This window comes from Apteryx rowi, unplaced genomic scaffold (assembly GCF_003343035.1).
Source record: "Apteryx rowi isolate R43461 unplaced genomic scaffold, aptRow1 scaffold_71, whole genome shotgun sequence".
In the NCBI taxonomy this organism is placed as follows: domain Eukaryota; kingdom Metazoa; phylum Chordata; class Aves; order Apterygiformes; family Apterygidae; genus Apteryx; species Apteryx rowi.
In genome coordinates this window covers 2,963,492-2,981,623 of record NW_020450994.1, presented here as the reverse complement: position 1 = coordinate 2,981,623, position 18,132 = coordinate 2,963,492, and the positions used below count along the sequence as shown (strand labels likewise).

The following is an 18,132-nucleotide window of genomic DNA, read 5'->3' as shown; positions in this document are numbered from 1 at the left end:
CAGAGCTGGGGGTAGCCCAGATCTCCTGCATGCCAGTGCAGGGTGCTGCCYGCGAGGCAGCTGTGCTCATGGCAGAGGACCTGCAGCCCTCTTTGCCCAAGGGTGGCTCTAGCTTTGTGATATCCCTTCATCCCTCCAAATGCCAAGGAAATGGAGGAGCTTTGTTTTTTGTGGAAGAAGGCTTTGAGGATTCTGGGCCTGATTCTGCTCCATAGTGCTCCCACAACTGCCTTGAAGCCTTGTTCCTGCTCTGTCCATCCTAACATGGGCTAGGCCCTGAGCTTTATCACTCCTCAGCCCTTCTCCCAGCAGTGCCTTCGCAGGGGGCAGCAGCTGCCTTTGGGGTGGAGGCTGCTCAAAGTTGGAGACCAGCAGGTTCCTTCCCTTGCCCCAGCCCAGCACATTTCTCTTGGCTGTGGAGCAATGTGGAGCTCTCCAGGGCTTGGCTCTGGCTGAACTTGAGTCTTCAGGGCGCTGGTAAGAAAGGAGGGAGGCAGCAGCCCTTTGAGGAAAGCTCTACAACAACCTACAGCACACCCAGAGGGAAGCAGGGTGGGGGCAGCAGGCCTGGGGCTGGCCAGAGAGGAAGCATTAGGTCTGCCATCTTCAGTTCTGCATTTCTTTGACCCTACCAACCCATAGCTGTATTTTTCCAAACACTTTACACAAATAAAAGGAGGAAGAAGTCCCAGAGCGATGAAGGGCAGGGCCAGGCTGTGCTAGGAGCCCAGCACTGCTTGCTCTGGAGCTTTGCCTAGGGCATGGAGGCTGATGCKTTCTCTGCTGGTCTGGAAAGAGTCATGGCAGCCCTGTGCCATGGGTCCAGCTGTTCTGTCACCCTTTGCTCTTCTAGTGCTGGGCTATGGGAGAGGAGAGGCAGGGCTGGCACCATAGCAGGCTTTTTTTTTTTTTCTTTTCTTTTTTTTTTTTTTAATATTTTTGTCTTTTTATAACAAAAATATCTGCTGAGGCTGGATGCTGCCCCAGGTAAACAGTCTCTGTGCGGCAGCCCATGCAGCAGAGGGATGCTGGAGTGACAGCCCTCCCGTCAGCTGGGGCAGGAGTGATGGGTCGTGGGGTGGCAGGCTGAGGCAGCAGTGCCAGGACTGCTGCAATAGCATAGGGCTCACACCGCRTTCTCATCTGTGGTGGCTGCTGTGTAGATGACCTTGGATTTGGTCGGCGAGTCCAGCCTGGAGAAGGAGGAAGAGTGGAGGCATGTTAGAGCAGGTGGGGGGGCGGGGGGAGGGCCTCCAAAAAAGCTCTGCTAACCCATTTCCTATGAGAATAGCACTCACTGTCCTAGAGACAGCCCTTAATCCTCCCCTTCACATACACACACATACATGGGCACACATTTCTATCATACAGGCAAGGACTGCTGCCACACACTCATCCCTGGCCCCTTGCTGTCCCCTGTCCACAGCCAGGATCCACACATCCCCTCTTCCTAGCCTGCAGCTCCCTCCCCATCCCATCACTCACCGTGTGTTCTGGTTGCGGTGCTTGTGGACGTAGARCAGGAACGCCAGTGCCGTGATAGCAAAGAGCACCCCGAAGAGCACAGCCAGCACATCCCCTGCAAGCAAGCCGAGCACAGGTACGTTAYGGTGGGGATGGTCCCCTGCAGCTATGGGCCGAGGGAGACAGGGCAAAGCTGGGAAAGGCCAGGAGCCCGCGGGCAGAAGGCAAAGAGGACGTGAAGCCAGGAGCCTTGGCTGAACGTGCTTACCTGCCTGAAATGAACTGGTGTGTTTTTCCGCACCTAAACAGAGAAGTGAGAGGACAACTGTGAAATCCCACTGCACAGATGCTAGGGGGGGGCCCAGGATGGCTCAGCACCCCACACTATGGTTGCCTGCCCCCCTAGCTCAGTGCACAGCTGCCAAGCTTCCCCTTTCCCAGGCAGGTACCACCCCAAGGATGCATTGCCCACCTCCTTCCTTTGGGCTAGCAGCCCCAGGGCCYTCACCTACCTGCCTCTGATGAGCTGTCACCACCTGAAAGAGATGCAGCATGATCAAGAGGTTGCCCAAGCTGTTGAGCTGGGGGGACATCAAGTTTGCCCATGCTACCTTTAGCCCTGCAAAGCAGGGTGGTCTGCAAAATCCCCCATCATCCTTGAACAGACAAGGGAGAGCTGCCCCTTTGCACCTTGAGCAGCTCACAGCATCCTGCCCAGCCCCAAAACACAGCCAGAAGCATTGGGGAAGGAAAAAAGAAAAAAAAAAAAAGTTTGCTGAACCACCACCTACATGGAAGACTCACTAAAGCGCAGCCAAAATCTGTCTCCTCCACCACACAGCCCCCTGCCGCTCCGTGCCTGGAAAGYGGCTGGCCGCAGAGCTGAGCGGGCAGAGCAGCACCGCAGCATCCCATGGCTGCGCAACCCAGGCAAGACCCTGCCACAAGAGCCCAAGACAGGAGAGGTGCGAGAAAACCCCGCGCTCCCTGCGGGAGCAGCAGACCCACCACTGGTGCAGCGGTACCTGCTCGTGGGGCCAGGCTGGGCCTTGCCCCCGCAGCACCCCCGAGGGGCGGCCTCCCCGGAGAGCCTCCGCTATCTGTGGCGAAACAACGGGACAAAACACAGGCTCATCTCTTTGCTGCCGGCTTGGGGAGGCGCAGGCAGGCTCCCGCCAGCCCCTGCCTGCAAGAAGCCCCCGAGGGAGAGGAGGCAGCCTGCGCCAGGCAGCGCGGCCACCTCCGTGTCCCCACGGCCCTGGCTGTTTCTGGCAGGGCACYATGCACAGGGATGGCTCAGCAGCCAGCACTGAGGCAGGGACCATGTCTGGGCCCTAAATACTGGGTGGGGGCCGTGCCAGGCAAATATTTACCCAGCACTATATCATTGCCTTTAAATGGCTGCATTATCATCTGTATCACGCGCGGAGTGGCACTATCTGCAGGCAATATCCAGCAGCTTGGCCACTGCTGTGAACTTGCCTCTTTTGCCCAGCAGCCCGGGGCAGAACRGGCCAGTGCCGCTTTCCTGAACTGCTGGTGACTCAGGAAAGATCAACAAGCATGGGCAAAGGAGGCACAGATGAAAGCTAAGTGAGACATGACCCCAAAGCTGAATAAGCACTTCCTCTCAGCATTCAATAAGCCCAGTGCATGGGGCAAAGGCATACGATGGCTAGTTATCAGAGCAGAAGTGAGAACAAATCTCAAACCACCCAATGCACACAAGGCAGGGGAGCAGGTAATCTCACCCAGGGCTACTGGGACAGTGTCCTGGCACTCAGAACTGCAAATCCAGGAACAAGGACTTCATGGATTTGTTAAAGTTGGGGTTGTTTGATTTAAATAGCAAATAAGGAAAGAAAAAGCTGAGCTGGACGACTCCACCCCCTCATGTAAGCTTCAGCAACTAAAAGCTTTGGAACAGCTACTACAAGAAAGTCATAAAAGGCCTGGAGGTAAATGGAAAATATGATAAAGTGTCTAGCAGGTTTACTAGAGATAGAGCATGCCAGCCTAACCCGATATCCTTCTTTGATAACTGATATTCTAGACAAAAGAAATGCAGTAGATTTTAATCTCTCCAGACTTCAGTGAAGCATTTGATGCAGTGCCACAYGGGAAACTGCAAGTGAGGCTGAAGAACACAGTGATTAAAAGCGTATGGCCAGTAGAGAGCTGCGGGGAGCCAGGAGGTGGAACGGAGAGGGGAAGTGGCATGCCAGCATGTGGTTACTTGAGGTTTTCCCCAAAGGCCTGGGACCAATCTTGTGAACTACTTTTATTAGTCACCTTCACACAATGCGTGGGAATAGTGATATTAACTATGAAATGCCCTCAGAACAGGGAAGGAACAGGATGTTGGACAGAAAAGCCCAAATGACCTCAAAGTACAGAAACAGGCAAGAATTCAGTGATGCAAAGTGATAGTCACACCTGAGGACGAACAGGAATTTCTACAGAGCCACGAACACATAGTTGGAAACCACCAACACCAGAAAGGCCTTTGCGGATGAACTGAGCACAAGGTGAACATTGAACTAAATTTAGCTACTAGATTTGGGGATGAAAAAGCTCCCAAGCACCTGGTTGCTATGAGTTAGCTGTTTGCCTTTAAGCCTACCTCATACATCCTTCAGCCCACATCATTACTATTGCTTCTGTGTGACTGAGGACAAAAATCACTCCTAGAAACTGACTGGCCCCATGCAGGACAAGACAAGTGTGCAAAATGGGGGAGGATGGGACCCTGAGGCTGGTGCTGCTGTAAGTCTTCTGCCGGGCAGGTAACCCATGCAAACACTGCATTTCCATAAGAGAAGCAAAGCCTTGACTCCAGCTCCTCAACCTGTCCCACCCACACCTGGCAGCTGGGTATAACCTGAGCATGTTCATGCTCTCCTTACCAGGAGGTGGCAGCTCCTTCACCCAAGTGAGGGTGGTCTGGAAACTCGCCAGCACGTGTCGCCCATGGAGCTTCTGCAACTCCCGAAAATTGTTCTGCAGAGGGCTGTTGTCATCCCCTCTCAGGGTCGTCACCAGCACTGACATCTGGCAGGAAAGTGGCATGAGCAGAGCAGAGGTGCCCTGACTTGGGGAGCAGAGCCCCTGCCCGCAAGGGACGCCTTGGGAGTGAGGGTGCTGCACACTGCAGGGAGAGGCTGGGCAAGAGCCAGCAGAGCTCGGAGCCCTGACAGACCTGATCTTGGGACAGCTGCACGGTCTGGTTGAAGACTGTCCACTTCACTGTCTGATAGCAGGGAGGGGTGGTCAGAGAGCCGTTGTAGCGGAAGTAGAGGTTCAGGTTGGCAGGCAGCAGGCCTGCAATGTTGAATCCAGGCACAAAGACTTCTTCATCTGGGAGAAGAAACACCAGAGTCAGAGCAGTGCAACCCCTTGGACTGGTGCAGAGCGTGCTACCTGGCAGGGAGGCCAGGCTATCCAGAAGAGCACTGTCCCACCACAGGGCAACACTGTCCAGAGCACGAAGTCTCAGACGGGAATGGCACCACAGCATGGGGATCCCTAGAGCAGACCTGACCTGGGGCATTCCCCAAGCCCAGCCTTGCACCACATTTTCCCAGGGAACCGGCTCCCCGGCTGTAACACGGTCAAGCCAGGAGCAGCAGATTTGCCCTGGAGTCAGGAGAAAGCACGTGCAAGTGCTGCAGAGGGCACCTTGGAAAGCTGTTTCTGCACAGGCTGTGCAATGTTCCCCTTCTGTGTGCTGCTGCCCTTCTCTGCCATGCACTGGGCTTCCCTGCCTGGCTGCTGCACCCCAAGACAAGTATTAGGTGGGACAGTGCCTTACCTTCTCCTTGGATTTTGTACAGATGCTCAAGTATTTGCCGATAGTATGGATTCTCCCTTGGCCCAACCTGCAATGCAGAGCCCCCACAGAAATGAAGAGCACAGAGACCAAAGTGGAACAGGCGGCCGACAGCAGCGCCAGCAGGGAGTAATTGCTCCCAACGTGGGGCACCCTGCCCCAGTCAGCCCCCTTCTTCCCATTGGGGCCACCCTGCCCTCAATTTCCTTCTCCCCAGGCACTTTCGCACCTTTGCCTGTCCCCGGCGCTGTGGCTGACTCTGCCCACCCCAGTCCTGCTCCCCACCACTCTCCTACCCCTCTTGCCCTAGGCTGAGCTATTGGCCTCACCTGCAGGAAGGCTCCCAGCACTGCCAGGCCGTCTGGGTGGACCATTGCCTCCTCAATGTTGTCATACTTGGTGTTGTAGTGGACCACATGGATCTGGAAGGGAAAGGTGCAAGCCACAGTGAAGCACAGGCACCTCCAGGAGGTACACGCCACCACGGGGCTCCACACAGCCAGCCTGCCACAGCAAAGGTTGGGAGAGACAYGCACCCACGCCGAGCGCCCCTCGCAGGGAGCAAACACGCTGGTGGGGCCAAGAAAACGTGCTGCTGCAGGGTGGCAAGCATGAAGAGTTCCCCACCTTAACTTCCCTGGTCACAGCCAGCAAACCTGCACCAGGGGGGACTTACTGCAGAGCTGGGTTTGGTTTGAGGACAAGTGCTAGAGAAGGAGGGACAAAACCAGATGGGAACCAGCAGAGTAGGAAAGCAGTCTGTGTACAGAGTAAACAGCCCCCYGCAGCAGGCTGCCCAGGGGCTGGCTCCCCCCGCCCGGGGGCCGCTGCGGCTCCTGCTCCATCAGCCCAGGACTGGGCTGCAGCGCAGGGGAACAGGCTCAGCCGCCCAAGGGAGAGTCCACCTCATCTTGGGGCAGGCTGGGGGGAGTTTTGTTTCCTCTCCCATGGAGTGATCTCCTCCTGCTCGCCTCATGCCTGCTGCAGGCCAGCTCTATCCCAGCCCACCCATGGGCAGAGCATCCTTGAGGGCTGCCTTTGCGCTGCAGGCTGCATCACGGACCTGGCTCTTACTTGAGGTGCTGGTGCTCTCCCACACTAAACTCTGACTCTGCAGAGGTGATTAGGAGCAGAGATCCTCACCAAATGAGGAGAGCATTCATCCAGCRGCAAACGGGGCCATGGGACAGCATGCCAGCGCCTTCTCTGCACAGATGCTGGCAGAGGCAAGGATGCACCCACGGGCAGCACTGCAGAGGGCCAGAAGGGAGGAACAGGAGCTCCTTACCTCTGCAGGAAAGCGGTGATTATTGACGGTGTGCTCTGAGCCAGGTCCCGCCAGGGAGCCCCAGTGCAAGTGCAGCTGCACGGCTCTGTACTGCTGGGCATAGCCACCGGTGATGGCCAGYGACTCGGGCAGCTCAAGGACAACTGCAGGGGCAGACAGAAGAGGCTGGTCAGTAAAATGCAAAGCTTGATCCTTCACACAGGTGTGCAGAGGAGACATCTCATGGGAAAGTCACCTTGGGTTTGTGGAAATTGGTCACAACAAACAAACTTTCTTTCAATCTTTAATGAGGCTACAATGAACAGAGCTGTGCCAGTGCAGCAGGCTTCAACTTTCTGCTTCAGGTTGTAGGACACCTTGGTAAAAAAACAGCTTCAAAAGTAGCTGCTGTGAAAATGCTGAAAAGCAGAACAACTCCTCTGCAGAATCTCCCAGGGGTCAGTTCTAAGCCAGATGTTACCCAATAATTTATTCAGTAAGCAATGATAAAGAGACTGTGGGCAAAATTCATGGAGAAAGATATTGGCAGAGTGTTAAACACTTATGAGAGCAGAGTAGTCATAAAGGGAGAGCTGCATCACTTGGCAAGCTGGGACGATTCAAATAAAGTGGCCTATGAGTGTATGACAAGCCCTAGAACTGGTGTCATGGAAGCATTACTCTTCTGCAATCATTCAGAATTAAAACTTGGATGGATATTATAAATATACACTTTTATTTACCTTTTACTTTAATCTGATTTAAGCCATGGCTGAGTCCTGGCTAGCAAGCCAGTCCTCATGCAGCCATCTGGCAGATCTCAAAGGTGGGTTATTGGGACATGCCACAAAATATCAGAAACCTCTCTGAACCCCAAGGAAGGCTGTCCTATCTTTCTAAGTACCTCTTTCTCATTTAAAAAAAAAAAAAAAAAAAAACACACACACACCACACACGCTCTTTTCCTTCTGCCATATTTATAGGTGAAATATCTCTTTGTCACATCACTGTGCTAGAGTGCAAATTTGGGATTAACAGCATAATATGGCCGTGATGAGTCATTCGTCCCCTCCCCTGTTCCCTGCCACTGGGCTCAAAGATACAAAACTCAAATACAGGAATTGAGAAATTGCTCCTGCTCTGGAAGTTTATCTGCTTTTACATTTCTTTTGTATATCTTAATTGGTGCATTCCTTCTATTATTTATATGACTCATTCTCATTTCAGGACTTTATACACTGTATAGTATAAGAAGGATTAACTATACAAATATCTTAGTAGATGTGTAAGGTTTTGGTTACTTCTGGCTTTTCATAAAGATCACAAAAGACTGGCAGTTGCCATAATAAAAAAGGCATCTTATAAGCACACGGGAAATTATTTCTTTCCCCTTCTGAAAGTGCTATGACTGTTTTTCTGAACACCAAGCAACTCCAGATGCCAGGGTGTCTAAAATAGCAACTACTGAGCTCAAGCAGTTTAACTATGCAGGCACGCTAGGGCAGGAGGCATTATAAAGCTCCGCGCACGCAACGTGCAGCTGATCTGACCATGCACAGCAAGACCAACTCCTTGAATTTGTTGTATTCACAAACCAGCTCAATCTGTCTGACTAGCTACCAAGGCAAGGAGTTGTCTTACCGCACCTTCAGTGAGTTTCTCATTCATGGTCTCTGCTACCTTTTCTTAGCTCAGGGCCTGGCAGACATTAGCACGCACAAGACACTCGACACGCTCCCACAAGGACAAGGTAGCAAACAGGACCCACCGCTCCCAGATGCATAACTGCGGGGCAGTGAGCAGGAGGGAGGCGGGTTTATCTCTGTATCTGCCAGGGCGAGACCGATACTAAAATACTGTGAATAAGTTCTGTCCGCACATTCCAAAAAAGTCCTAAAATTGGAGAAGTGAAATAAAAGACCCATAAAAATGCCTTAAGATCCTGAGATAACATCCTGAAACACAACTTAAGGAATTTGACCAACATCGTGTCCTAAAAGGCTGAGAGGTAAACACCTTAATAGCAAAGTCGTATCAGAGACCAAATAGTCCTTTAACAGCGAAATGCAGGAGAGGAACTAATGGCTGCAAACTTCTCAGAAGTACTAGGGTCATTTTTTTAAAAAAAAGAAACGTGGATTATAACAAATTCCTGGAGCAGACTCCCAAAGGCAGTGGTGAGTTCTCCGTCTCTTGGTTTCTCCACTCCAGCCAAGAAAGCACTTGGGCCTTACAGGCTAGACAGCCTAATGCTGCCCTTTTGGCCTTGAAGATGACATGAATGAAGCCTGCAAGACTGTGTCCTCACTGGAGACGGGAGGGGAGGCGTTTCCGACAAGCCCGGTCCTGCCGGGAGAGGCTGCGAGCAACGGCTTGGCCTCGGTGAGGCCGCCCCGCGCCGCATCCCTTCGGCCGCCCACCTGTGTGTCCGTTGTTTTTCAGCTTGAGCGTCTCCTTGGAGGGCAGGCTGTAGCCAGCGAGCTGGATCGGCCGCAGCTGGGGGCTGAAGACGGTCTCGGCCGTGTCGATGCCGATGGGCGACTGCATCGTGCCCCCGCAGTCCGGGTAGCGGGAGGCCCACTCCTGCCGGTCTGGGACGGGAGGGAGCGCGCGTGAGCACGGGCGCGGGGCACGCCGGAAAGGAGGGCTGGCGGGCCGAGGGGAAGGGAACAAGCGCAGGCCAGGGAGCGAGCCCTGCGCGCGGTTTAGCTCCCCCCGGTTCGCGCGGGAGCGCCCACGGGAGCAGCGCCGCGCTGCCACGTGACTGCGCGCAGCTGTGTTAGGACAGGGCCTCCGAGCGGGGGCAGCTGCCAGGAAAGTCTATTTTAGGGGTGTTTGGGAAGAGCGCGAGACGATCATTTAGCAGGGGACTTGGCAGGCGGAGGGGCTCCCGCTCTGCGGCTCGTCACAGGCCGGCTGCTTCGCGCGGCCCGGCGCTCCGGTCCRCCGCTCCGCCTGCTCCGCCACGGGAGCCCCCCGAGCTCGCGGCGGCGCGGAGGGGCTGCAGCGACGAAGCCCACCCCCGCCACGGCGGGAGGGGAGCGAAGGGGACCGAGGACACAGGCTCGCCCCTGGGTGGGTTGAAGTCCCCGCAGAGGCCGCAAGTCCAGCCTGGAGAGCTGAGTCCGGTTTGGCACAGGATCGGGCCGGGAGAGCCGGGCCGCGAGGGGCGTCCCCACGGCACCCCGGGGGGCTGGGGAAAGCCTCAGCGGAGGCACCGCTTCCCGGTCAGACGGGAGCATCCCTGAGGGCCATCACGCCGGCCGTGCCCCCAGGCTCCCCGGGCACCTGCCGGCACCGCCGAGCCCAGCAGGCTCAGGCGACCTGTGGAGCGCGCACGGGAACCTGCTAATCATTAACCGCGGCTGGCTCAGGCCCAGGGCCTGTAGGGTGGTAGGAGAACGCAGGAGCGACTGCAGGGTATTTACCTTCATAGCTCCAGTGACTCTGGCCAGGACCTTGAAAAGAAGAAAGAAAGAAAATAAATTACTTAATAAATGAGTGGAAGGGAAAGGCTGGCAGCACGCACACCTCTGCGGGCAGCACCCCGGGGTCCCGGGCTCCTGCCGCACTTAGCTCCCCCCTGCCTCCACTTCCCCACTCCTTCTCCTGCCACGGCGAGCAGGATGCTCCTGGTGGGCTCTGCCTCCTGCCGAAAGGGTCAAGGTCCCCGGGGCAAGGCCAGGTCTCCTGCACGCGTCCGGCAGAGGGAAAACCAAGGCTTGGCCATTTGTTAGCATCATTACGACGGTGTAAAAAAGAAAAAAAAAAAAAAAAAAAATCAAAATCACAGATAGTGGCTTCTGTCATCAAGAAGCCGCACAAATGCTCTTCCAGCTACTCTAGGGTGGCCACAACCTCCCGCTGTCCTGAGAAAAAGGATTTAACGAGGCAGGTCTGCAGCTTTCCTCACCAGGAAAGCAAGCACCAAAGCCACGGCTGACTTCACAGCAAATGCCACTAGCTGTTGGGGCAGACTCCCAGCGGAAGAAGTGCCGGGCTGAACCCCTTCCCGAGTGCCCCCGGCCCAGCTCCCGTCCCGGCAGGCCCTTAAGTCCCAGTCTGCAGACACCTCCCTCGAGGGAGCAAACCCCTCGTGGGGCAGGTCCCGTCTCCCCGCCTCGGCGGGCGGAGGCCGCTGGCCCAGCCGGCACGCAGGAGGGGTCGGCACTGCTGCCAACAACGGCTCCGGACAGTCACTCGCTATTAAGAGGAGCGGATTCCAGCTCACGGGTGAGAAAGGAAGAGGCACATTTTCCCTGGCCCAGGACGTCTGACACGAGGCCCCAAATGCAGCGGGATCCTGCTCTCCTCTCTCCAGCGAGGATCCAGGCATGGGAACAGCCCGGGGGGCTCCCTCAAGCATTGCCGGTGACTCACCGCCGCAGCACTTCTGCCGCTCGGGAGCGATGCTGGGCACCCGCTCGGCCTGGCACCGGGGGCACCCCTACACGCACGCAGAGGGGCGGCGAGCGACGGGCACGGCAAGCCGAGGCAGGCTTCCCACCCGGTCCTCGCTCTCCCGCCCCACCTGGCACTGCTTGCACGAGGCGAACGCAGCCCACGCGCAGCAGCCCAGCTTGCCCACTCTGCCAGGCCACGCTGCCAGGTGGTCGCTCTGGCTGGGGCAGGGGCTCCTGACCCACCGTCTCCAGGAGGAAAACCACTCCACCAGGACATGCCCTCCCAGTCCTCCCCCGGGAAGCCAGGGCTCAGGGCACCCAGCAAAAATGCCAGGGAGAGGTGTGCAAACTTTGGAAATGCACCACACCTCCTGCGGTGGAAGTGCCCTTGCTCCACGCACGGGAGCAGTGTGGGCTCTGCGGCAGACAGCGCCAGCTCCCATCCCCGTCCTGGCATGGAGCACCAGGCGAGAAGCTGTGGCATTAGGCATGCCAAGGCCGGAACGACAGGAAAGGTCAGAGCAGGCTGTGATTTCCCAGGCTGCCTCTCGGAGCGGCTGGGGAGGAGGGCAGCAGCTCTGCCAAGCCCTGCAAAGGCATGTGCGCTGCACACTGTTGGCGGGAGGGTAAAGAGGAAAGAACAGGGATGCAAGGATCCTCCAACGGCAGCAGTCATGGATGGGACTAGGATCCTCAAGAGACGTCCTGGCAGCTTTCCCCTCCTGCAGCACAGGCAGGTGGCATCTCAGAGGGGCACCCGCATTCAGGGCTGGCCCAGGAACGATGACACAGCAGCCCACGGTCGGCACGCACCACCCTGGCTCGCAGCACATGTCTGGACTGGCACATCCTGCCCCCGCACCCCGTTTCTGCCCAGCTCCAGGAACTCTGCCTCCCCGCAAGCAACTCAAACCTCAGACTGTAGATGGGGCGATAGCATGGTGCTGGCACCTCCCTGCTCCATCAGCCTCGCACCGCTCGCCCTGGCCCCTGCTCACGCAAATAACCTCAAGGCTGCAGCTGCACCAAGGAGCCCAACTGATCCCAATTTGGCTACAACAGATTCTCCTGAGGGGTCTCCCAGCATCCAGAGCAAAAAGCACCCATAAGCACTCATCCATGCACTGAAGCCAGCCATATTTGTTTCCCTGATCCCACAGATTTGGGCACAGCTACAGCAGCAGCCAGGCCACCCACGCCAGCGAGCATCTCACAGCCCCAGGCGCATGAGGCTGAGCCTCCTTGGCACACGCGCCCAGCGCTGCCAGGCGGCGGCACGGCCGATGCCCTCTCGGCATCTCCCCGGCCTGAGGCGTGCTGCAATACTCCACTCCCTTCCACGTGGGGGCATTTGTAAGCTTGCAGCACTTCATGCCATGAACATTAACCCACCGCCCTGCCCAAACGTCTATTTGCATAATTGCAGCCTACCTCCTACTCTCTCCACAGTCTTCCTCCTCCGAAAGCTGCCAGACACCAGTTCTCCTTGCTGCTGAACCACTGCCATTTACCCCAACAGAGGTGGCTGCATTTCAGCAGCGGGTGATGCTGCTCTGCACGCCCTGCCCCACCTGCCAGCACTGACGGGCAGGAGCTGTAACACACTCCAAGAAACCTGGGGAAAAATCTGGCCGCTGCCCAGCGCTTGGATGAGCGTGCTGGGAGGTAACGTGCAAGCAGAGGACTTGCGGGGGGTCCCAGGCGACGCAGCAGGAGACTGCACGGAGATGACTGCCTTGGGAGAGGAGGGTGAGAAAAGCCATGCAGAGCTCCTCTGGCTCCGCCACAGGGTCGGTCCAGCCTAATGCTAAGTGCTGTTCCCTTTCCCTGAGGAGGGAGATGCTTCACAGCCTGAGATCCAGCCGAGTTTTCCCATTTCACTCTCCTTTGCGCTTTCCCCTCCTGGCTCGCTCTCTCTCCGCCCTCCTGTTTCTGGGATACTTGCGCTGCAGCGAGCGGCTCCCTTCCCACCGTGACACCTAACACCATCCAACAACGCTTTCCCGTGGAGTTTGGGCAGGCGCTGCCATTACCAGCACACTGCTCAGCATGTCCTGCCGCCCGGGAGGAAGGAGGGCAGGAGAAGCTTTTTTCGGTAGGGTGAGGTGCCAGCACAAGGGTGGGCTAATCCCGTGCAGGAAAGCAGCTGAACCAGCTGGCTGCTCCAAAGCAGCACAGAGGAGAGGAGACGTCGCCGTGCCACGGGGTCATGGGGACGGACCACGTGCAGTGGATCCCCTGCATGGAGCCAGAGGGACCCCTCAGCAGACCCAGGCACTTCGGCGGGGGACCAGAGGGTCTGCCCTTCTCCACCCCCAGCTTTTCACAGATCAGTGGACACGCAGCCTGGAGCTGCTGCAGGGCAACCCTGAAACACAGGGCAGTGATCACATGCCCTTCACACCACGGATGCCGCCTGATGGCGCCTCCTCACCTTGAGAGCCAACAGAAAGAGAAACTCGATGTCTTGCGCGCAGCAGGCAGGACAGCGGGCTCGCTTTCGGCTCAGACATCCTGCTCCCTTACCGCCTGGGCACGCGATGCCCCCCTGCTCAGCCACAGAGGGCACCGGGATCCTGCCAGATCCTCCTCTGTGCTGGGCCCCTGGGCCAGATCCGGGTCTGGCAGCCAGGACCCTGTGGTATGAGGATGGTTCACACAGCGATGCCGGGGCAGGACCACCTTGCTGTGCTCCTGGGGAAGGAGACAGGTCCCAGGCTGGGGGGACCACAAGAGCTCACAGCCCAGAGAAGAGGGAAAGTAGGGTGTTATCTCTGATGCCTAATGGCCCAGCAAGTACCAGGAGATGTAGAGATGAACTAAGAGTCCCGAAGCAGGAACTAGCCACAAAACACACCTCCCTTGAAGGCGATGACCTGGCCAAGATACACGGGCTGTGCCGTAGYGCTCCCCCTGCCCCGCAGACCAGCTGCGGTCAGGTCCCTGAGCCAGGGTGCTGCAAGCACGGAGCTGGCGCAGGGTCTGGGCAATGGGGTGCACAACCAGACACCCTTTTGGAGACCCCCACGAAGAGCCTCTCCCCCAGCAGCACAGCTCCAAGTTGCCAGACCCTTCCTCCGTAAGTGCAGCCCTGGCGTCCCCATGCAGACATCCTGCATGTGCCCTTTCCTCCCAGGACAGGGCTCCGTGCGATGGCCATGGGGGCACTGATCCCTCCCAAGCCCGGCTGCATTAAAGCCCTTTTGTGTTTACAAACTCTGACCCATTGCAAGCCTTTGGGATCAGCCTTTAATCTGCCACCAGGCACTCAGGTCACTGCAGGGACTGTTCTTTGCGCTCCTGGGGGAGGACCGACCGGGCCGCGGCGCCTGGGACTTGGGCCAGCTCCCCACAGAGACCTGCCCAGCTGGGGGAAGGCATAGGGCAGGCATTGCACCACAGTGCACTCCTGCACCCCGTGAACTCGAGCGCTCCCACGCCAGCAGGTGCCAGGGAAAAGAGGAAATGGCAGCAGTGCACTGCGGTATATAGGGCAAAAGGGAGAAAAGTGGGGAAAGCCCAAGGGATGTCCCTTGGTTCTAGGCATGGAGACAGAAAATGAGTAAAGTAGGAGGGTATAGCAACAGAAGCGGACTCAGGTGGAGGAAAAGGGGAGGAAATGGAGAACGCGACAGGTCTGAAGAGAGGGGAGAGAAGAAACAGGCTGCAGTAGGAAAGGTAGCCACTGTTTCCCAAAGATATCCACATCACGGGACCCTGGGCAAGCCAGAGGCTTGTAGGGCCCCCTTCCACATCTCCTGGAGCTGGGCAACCTGTGAAGGCCTCCACGGCAACCCTGGGCTTGCACAGGGTGCCAAGGCCAGGCGGCCAACAGTCCTACCTCCCCCACGAGCCTCCGGAGGGGGCAGGGAGGGAGCCAGCGCCTTGCCTCGCAGCAATGCCGAGACACGCAGCTTGGCAGAGCTGCTGTGTTCGTGGGTCCTAGCCAAAACCTGCTCCTCGAAGAGGGGCACGGCCTGGACTTCCAGCCACCAATGACCACATAGCACGGGCCAGGCTGTCCGCTCCTTACTCACTGCGCTGCATGCGGCTACCTCTCCACCACCTCCAGCTCCTTTTCCCAGCTGGATCTCCATCTCCCAGCACATAGCAAACCCCACGCCGTGCCGGCCACTTGCTGCCAGCGCACCCCGCCGGCATGCTGCACACCCGGCCCCCTCCCACCCTGTGGCCTGGGTTACTCCATCTCTGTGGCAAGGACCATCTGCGTCCCTGCCTCTGCTCAGCGCTTGGCCCAGCGAGAGCGGCTCTGGTGAGAAGCGTGATTCACTGCAATAACAAGAGCAGCTCCTGGCACCGAACGGTTGCCGGGTCCGGACTGCACAGCAGCTGCCCCGGCACAGGTCAAGGCAACTCCTTACCAGAGGCAAAACCGAGGACACGCTCTGCCCGGGAAACACAAAGCCGCCGGCAAAGCTGGTAACAGCAACCACAGCAGGAACGTGGCCGTGGGCAGAAACGTCCCAGCACCACACGCAGCCCCAAACGCGATGCAAACGCACGGCACTGCCCCCAAATCCCAGCCAAACGCTGGCAGTGCCACAGTCCCCGGGGCAGAAAAGGGACCGAGACCAAGGACCCAGGGCTTCCCCCCGCCAAATGGGGGCCCCGAAATCAGAAAGTCACCCCCCAGCACCCCTGGGACCCGGCGCCCGTGTCCGCCGGGGGGACGACGCGGGGCAGGCAGCGTCCTGCCGCGGGGGCCACGTCGCGGAGGGGCCACGTCGCGGGTCCCGCCGCCGTCCCGCTGCGCCCCACGGCGAGCCAGGCGTCCCGCCGCGCTGCTCCGGCTGCAAGCCCCCGAGCTCCTCGAAAGAGGAGTCAGCAGGACAAAGAAGAAGAAGAAAAGAAAAGAAAAGAAATGAAAAGGAGCAGCCGGGTGCCAGGCTGGGCCCCCAGCCCCTCGCACGGGGACCGGCGGCGAGCGCGGCGGCGCCAAGCCCGCGGCTGGCGGGAGCGGGGACAAAGGCAGGGGCAGCGCGGGGGGCGGCGGCCCCCCGGGGCACGCGGGCAGGGCTGCTGCCCCCGAACCCAGCACGGCGGAGCCCCCCCCCCAAGCACTTTGGGGGACCCAAGCCCTGCGCCCGCGGTGCCCGGGACCCCCCCGCTCACCTCTCTCGTGGGAGTGCGGCGCGTCCTCGGCGCTGTGCCCGGCCGCGGCCCCGGCGCGGCGCAGGGCGCCCAGCAGCAGCACCAGCAGCTGCAGCAGGAGCAGGAGGGCGGCGGGCAGCGCGGCGCGGCTCATCCCGGCGAGCGCCCGGCTGCGGGACAGCGGCCGGCTCGGTGCCTGCCCGCGCGAGCCGTGTGTACGTGAGAGCGGGCGGCGGGAGGCGGAGGCTCTGACTCACGCCGCCGTTACCTTTTATAGAGGCCGGAGGCAAAGTCTGCCCGCCGCTTCGCCCGGCCAGGTGAGCCGCCGCCGCCGCTCCAGCCGCCCGCCCGCCCGCCCGCGCGGGGACTCGAACCCGCGGCCTCCCCCCCCCTTCAGGGCAGGGGGCGGCGGACCCCGTCGGGCAGGGGCCCCCTGGGCGCCGGGCACCCCCCGGCCGTGGGGTGAGGGACCCCCTGGTGCCTGGTGTCCCCTTGGCCGTGGGGCGAGGGACCCCCCTTGGTGCTGGGTGTCCCCTTGGCCGTGGGGTGAGGATCCCCCTCAGCTGTGGGGTGAGGGACCCCCTTGGCACCTGGCATTCCCTCAGCTGTGGGGTGAGGGACCCCCCTTGGCACCTGGCATCCCCTCAGCTGTGGGGTGAGGGCCCCCCCTTGGTGCCTGCTGTGCCCTTGGCCTTGGGGTGAAGGACCCCCTTGGCGCCTGCTGTCCCCTTGGCCAGAGGGCAAGGGACCCCCACTGGTGCCGTGAGTCCCCTCGGCCATGGGGCAGGAGACTGTTCCCTGGGGATTACCTATAAGGACTGTGTCTTCTCCCTGAGGGTGTGGGTCTGCGACCCCCAGCAAACCTCCTTTCAAACCTCCTTTTGCCCCTTGACAGAAAGTTCAGGGCCCTGCCGCCTCCCCCGCAGGTCCTCGCGGAGCAAAAGCCGAAGCAGAAGCCAGCAGAGCTGGTGCCGGCCAAGCGGCGGGGTGGGGAGCTGGAGAACAAACTGGTGAGCTGGGCTGTGCCGGAGCACCCGGCTCAACGCTTGACCGCTGAGCTGGCAAGATCTCCAGCTATGGAGCAGGTAACCTAGTGCTTAAACTCAGCCTGGGTCTCAGGGGCGGAAGGAGGGAAGCAAGATGCCAGGGCTTTCTTTTCTTCCTTAATTGATCTCATCCTATAATACGCTGGTTTGTCTTTCTCCGCGTGGTTAATAAGAGGTAAGAAGATAGGAAGTCGAAGGTAGGATTAATGGTCAGTTTTTAAGGTGGAGGAAGGTACCAATGATGTCTGGGCTAGGGCTTGTTCTTTTAGCATTTTTATAAATGGTCTGGAAAAGCATGCGAGCAGGGACAGGACAGAAGCTGCTGATCTTCTAATTTAGGGTAATAACAAATTAAAGCTGCCTTGAGGGGTTCAAGGGCGCAATAATGGTGCTGTGGCTCTGGGCAGATCAAGAGCAGACTGCAGTCCGTGCTGGTAAATGCAAAGTAGCACACAGACGGTGGAAGTGAGGATGCACTGCACAAGGATGGACTTTAAATTAGCTTTTGCCACTCACAGAAGAGATCAGAGAAACATTGTGGGGATGTCAGCTCACTTCCCACTGAAGAAAAAGTGAAGTGCACATCAGGGATTATCAATAAAGGAACAGAGAACAAAACAAAACCGCATCCTGCTGTTGTAGGTGGTGAATCTTTGGTGAAACCTCCTCTCAGATTTTGCCTGCAGTTCTGTTCCTGCCATCACGAAAGGGACAGAATTAGAAACAGCCCACACAGGGCAACAGGGGTGTTCAGGGGCAAGAAGAGTTTCCACACAAGGCAAGAGTAAAGCCCGTATGGCTGCCCAGTTTGGTAAGCGATGCCTGTGGCTATTGTATCGTTGTTTGTACAGGAAAGGTGAACAAGGAATGAGCATCGACCCTCTCTCAGGACAGCAGAATTAACAGCACAATCGACCAAAAACACCAAGCAGGAGCTTTGACACTAACCAGAGAAAGTAGTTCTTCATGCTCTGCTGAAGGCAATGGGGGAACTCCTTGCTGCAGGATGTT

General features: G+C 58.2%; 1 protein-coding gene across 2 annotated transcripts; it reads right to left on the bottom strand.

The window, feature by feature from the left end:
• Positions 1-949: 949 nt before the first annotated feature.
• Positions 950-13,479, bottom strand: CA9 (carbonic anhydrase 9). 2 transcript variants are annotated; one of them, XM_026087203.1, is made up of 12 exons: positions 13,398-13,479; positions 9,989-10,018; positions 8,981-9,151; positions 6,582-6,724; positions 5,623-5,715; positions 5,276-5,342; positions 4,664-4,821; positions 4,371-4,515; positions 1,977-2,000; positions 1,733-1,765; positions 1,486-1,579; positions 950-1,193 (listed from the first exon to the last, which is right to left on the bottom strand). In XM_026087203.1, exons 1-12 carry the CDS (start codon positions 13,474-13,476, stop codon positions 1,127-1,129), a joined length of 1,104 nt encoding a protein of 367 aa, XP_025942988.1. In that variant the 5' UTR covers positions 13,477-13,479; the 3' UTR covers positions 950-1,126. The 2 variants fall into 2 exon arrangements, with proteins under 2 accessions (XP_025942988.1, XP_025942989.1); XM_026087204.1 differs by lacking the exon at positions 1,977-2,000.
• Between the last annotated feature and the right edge of the window lie 4,653 nt (positions 13,480-18,132).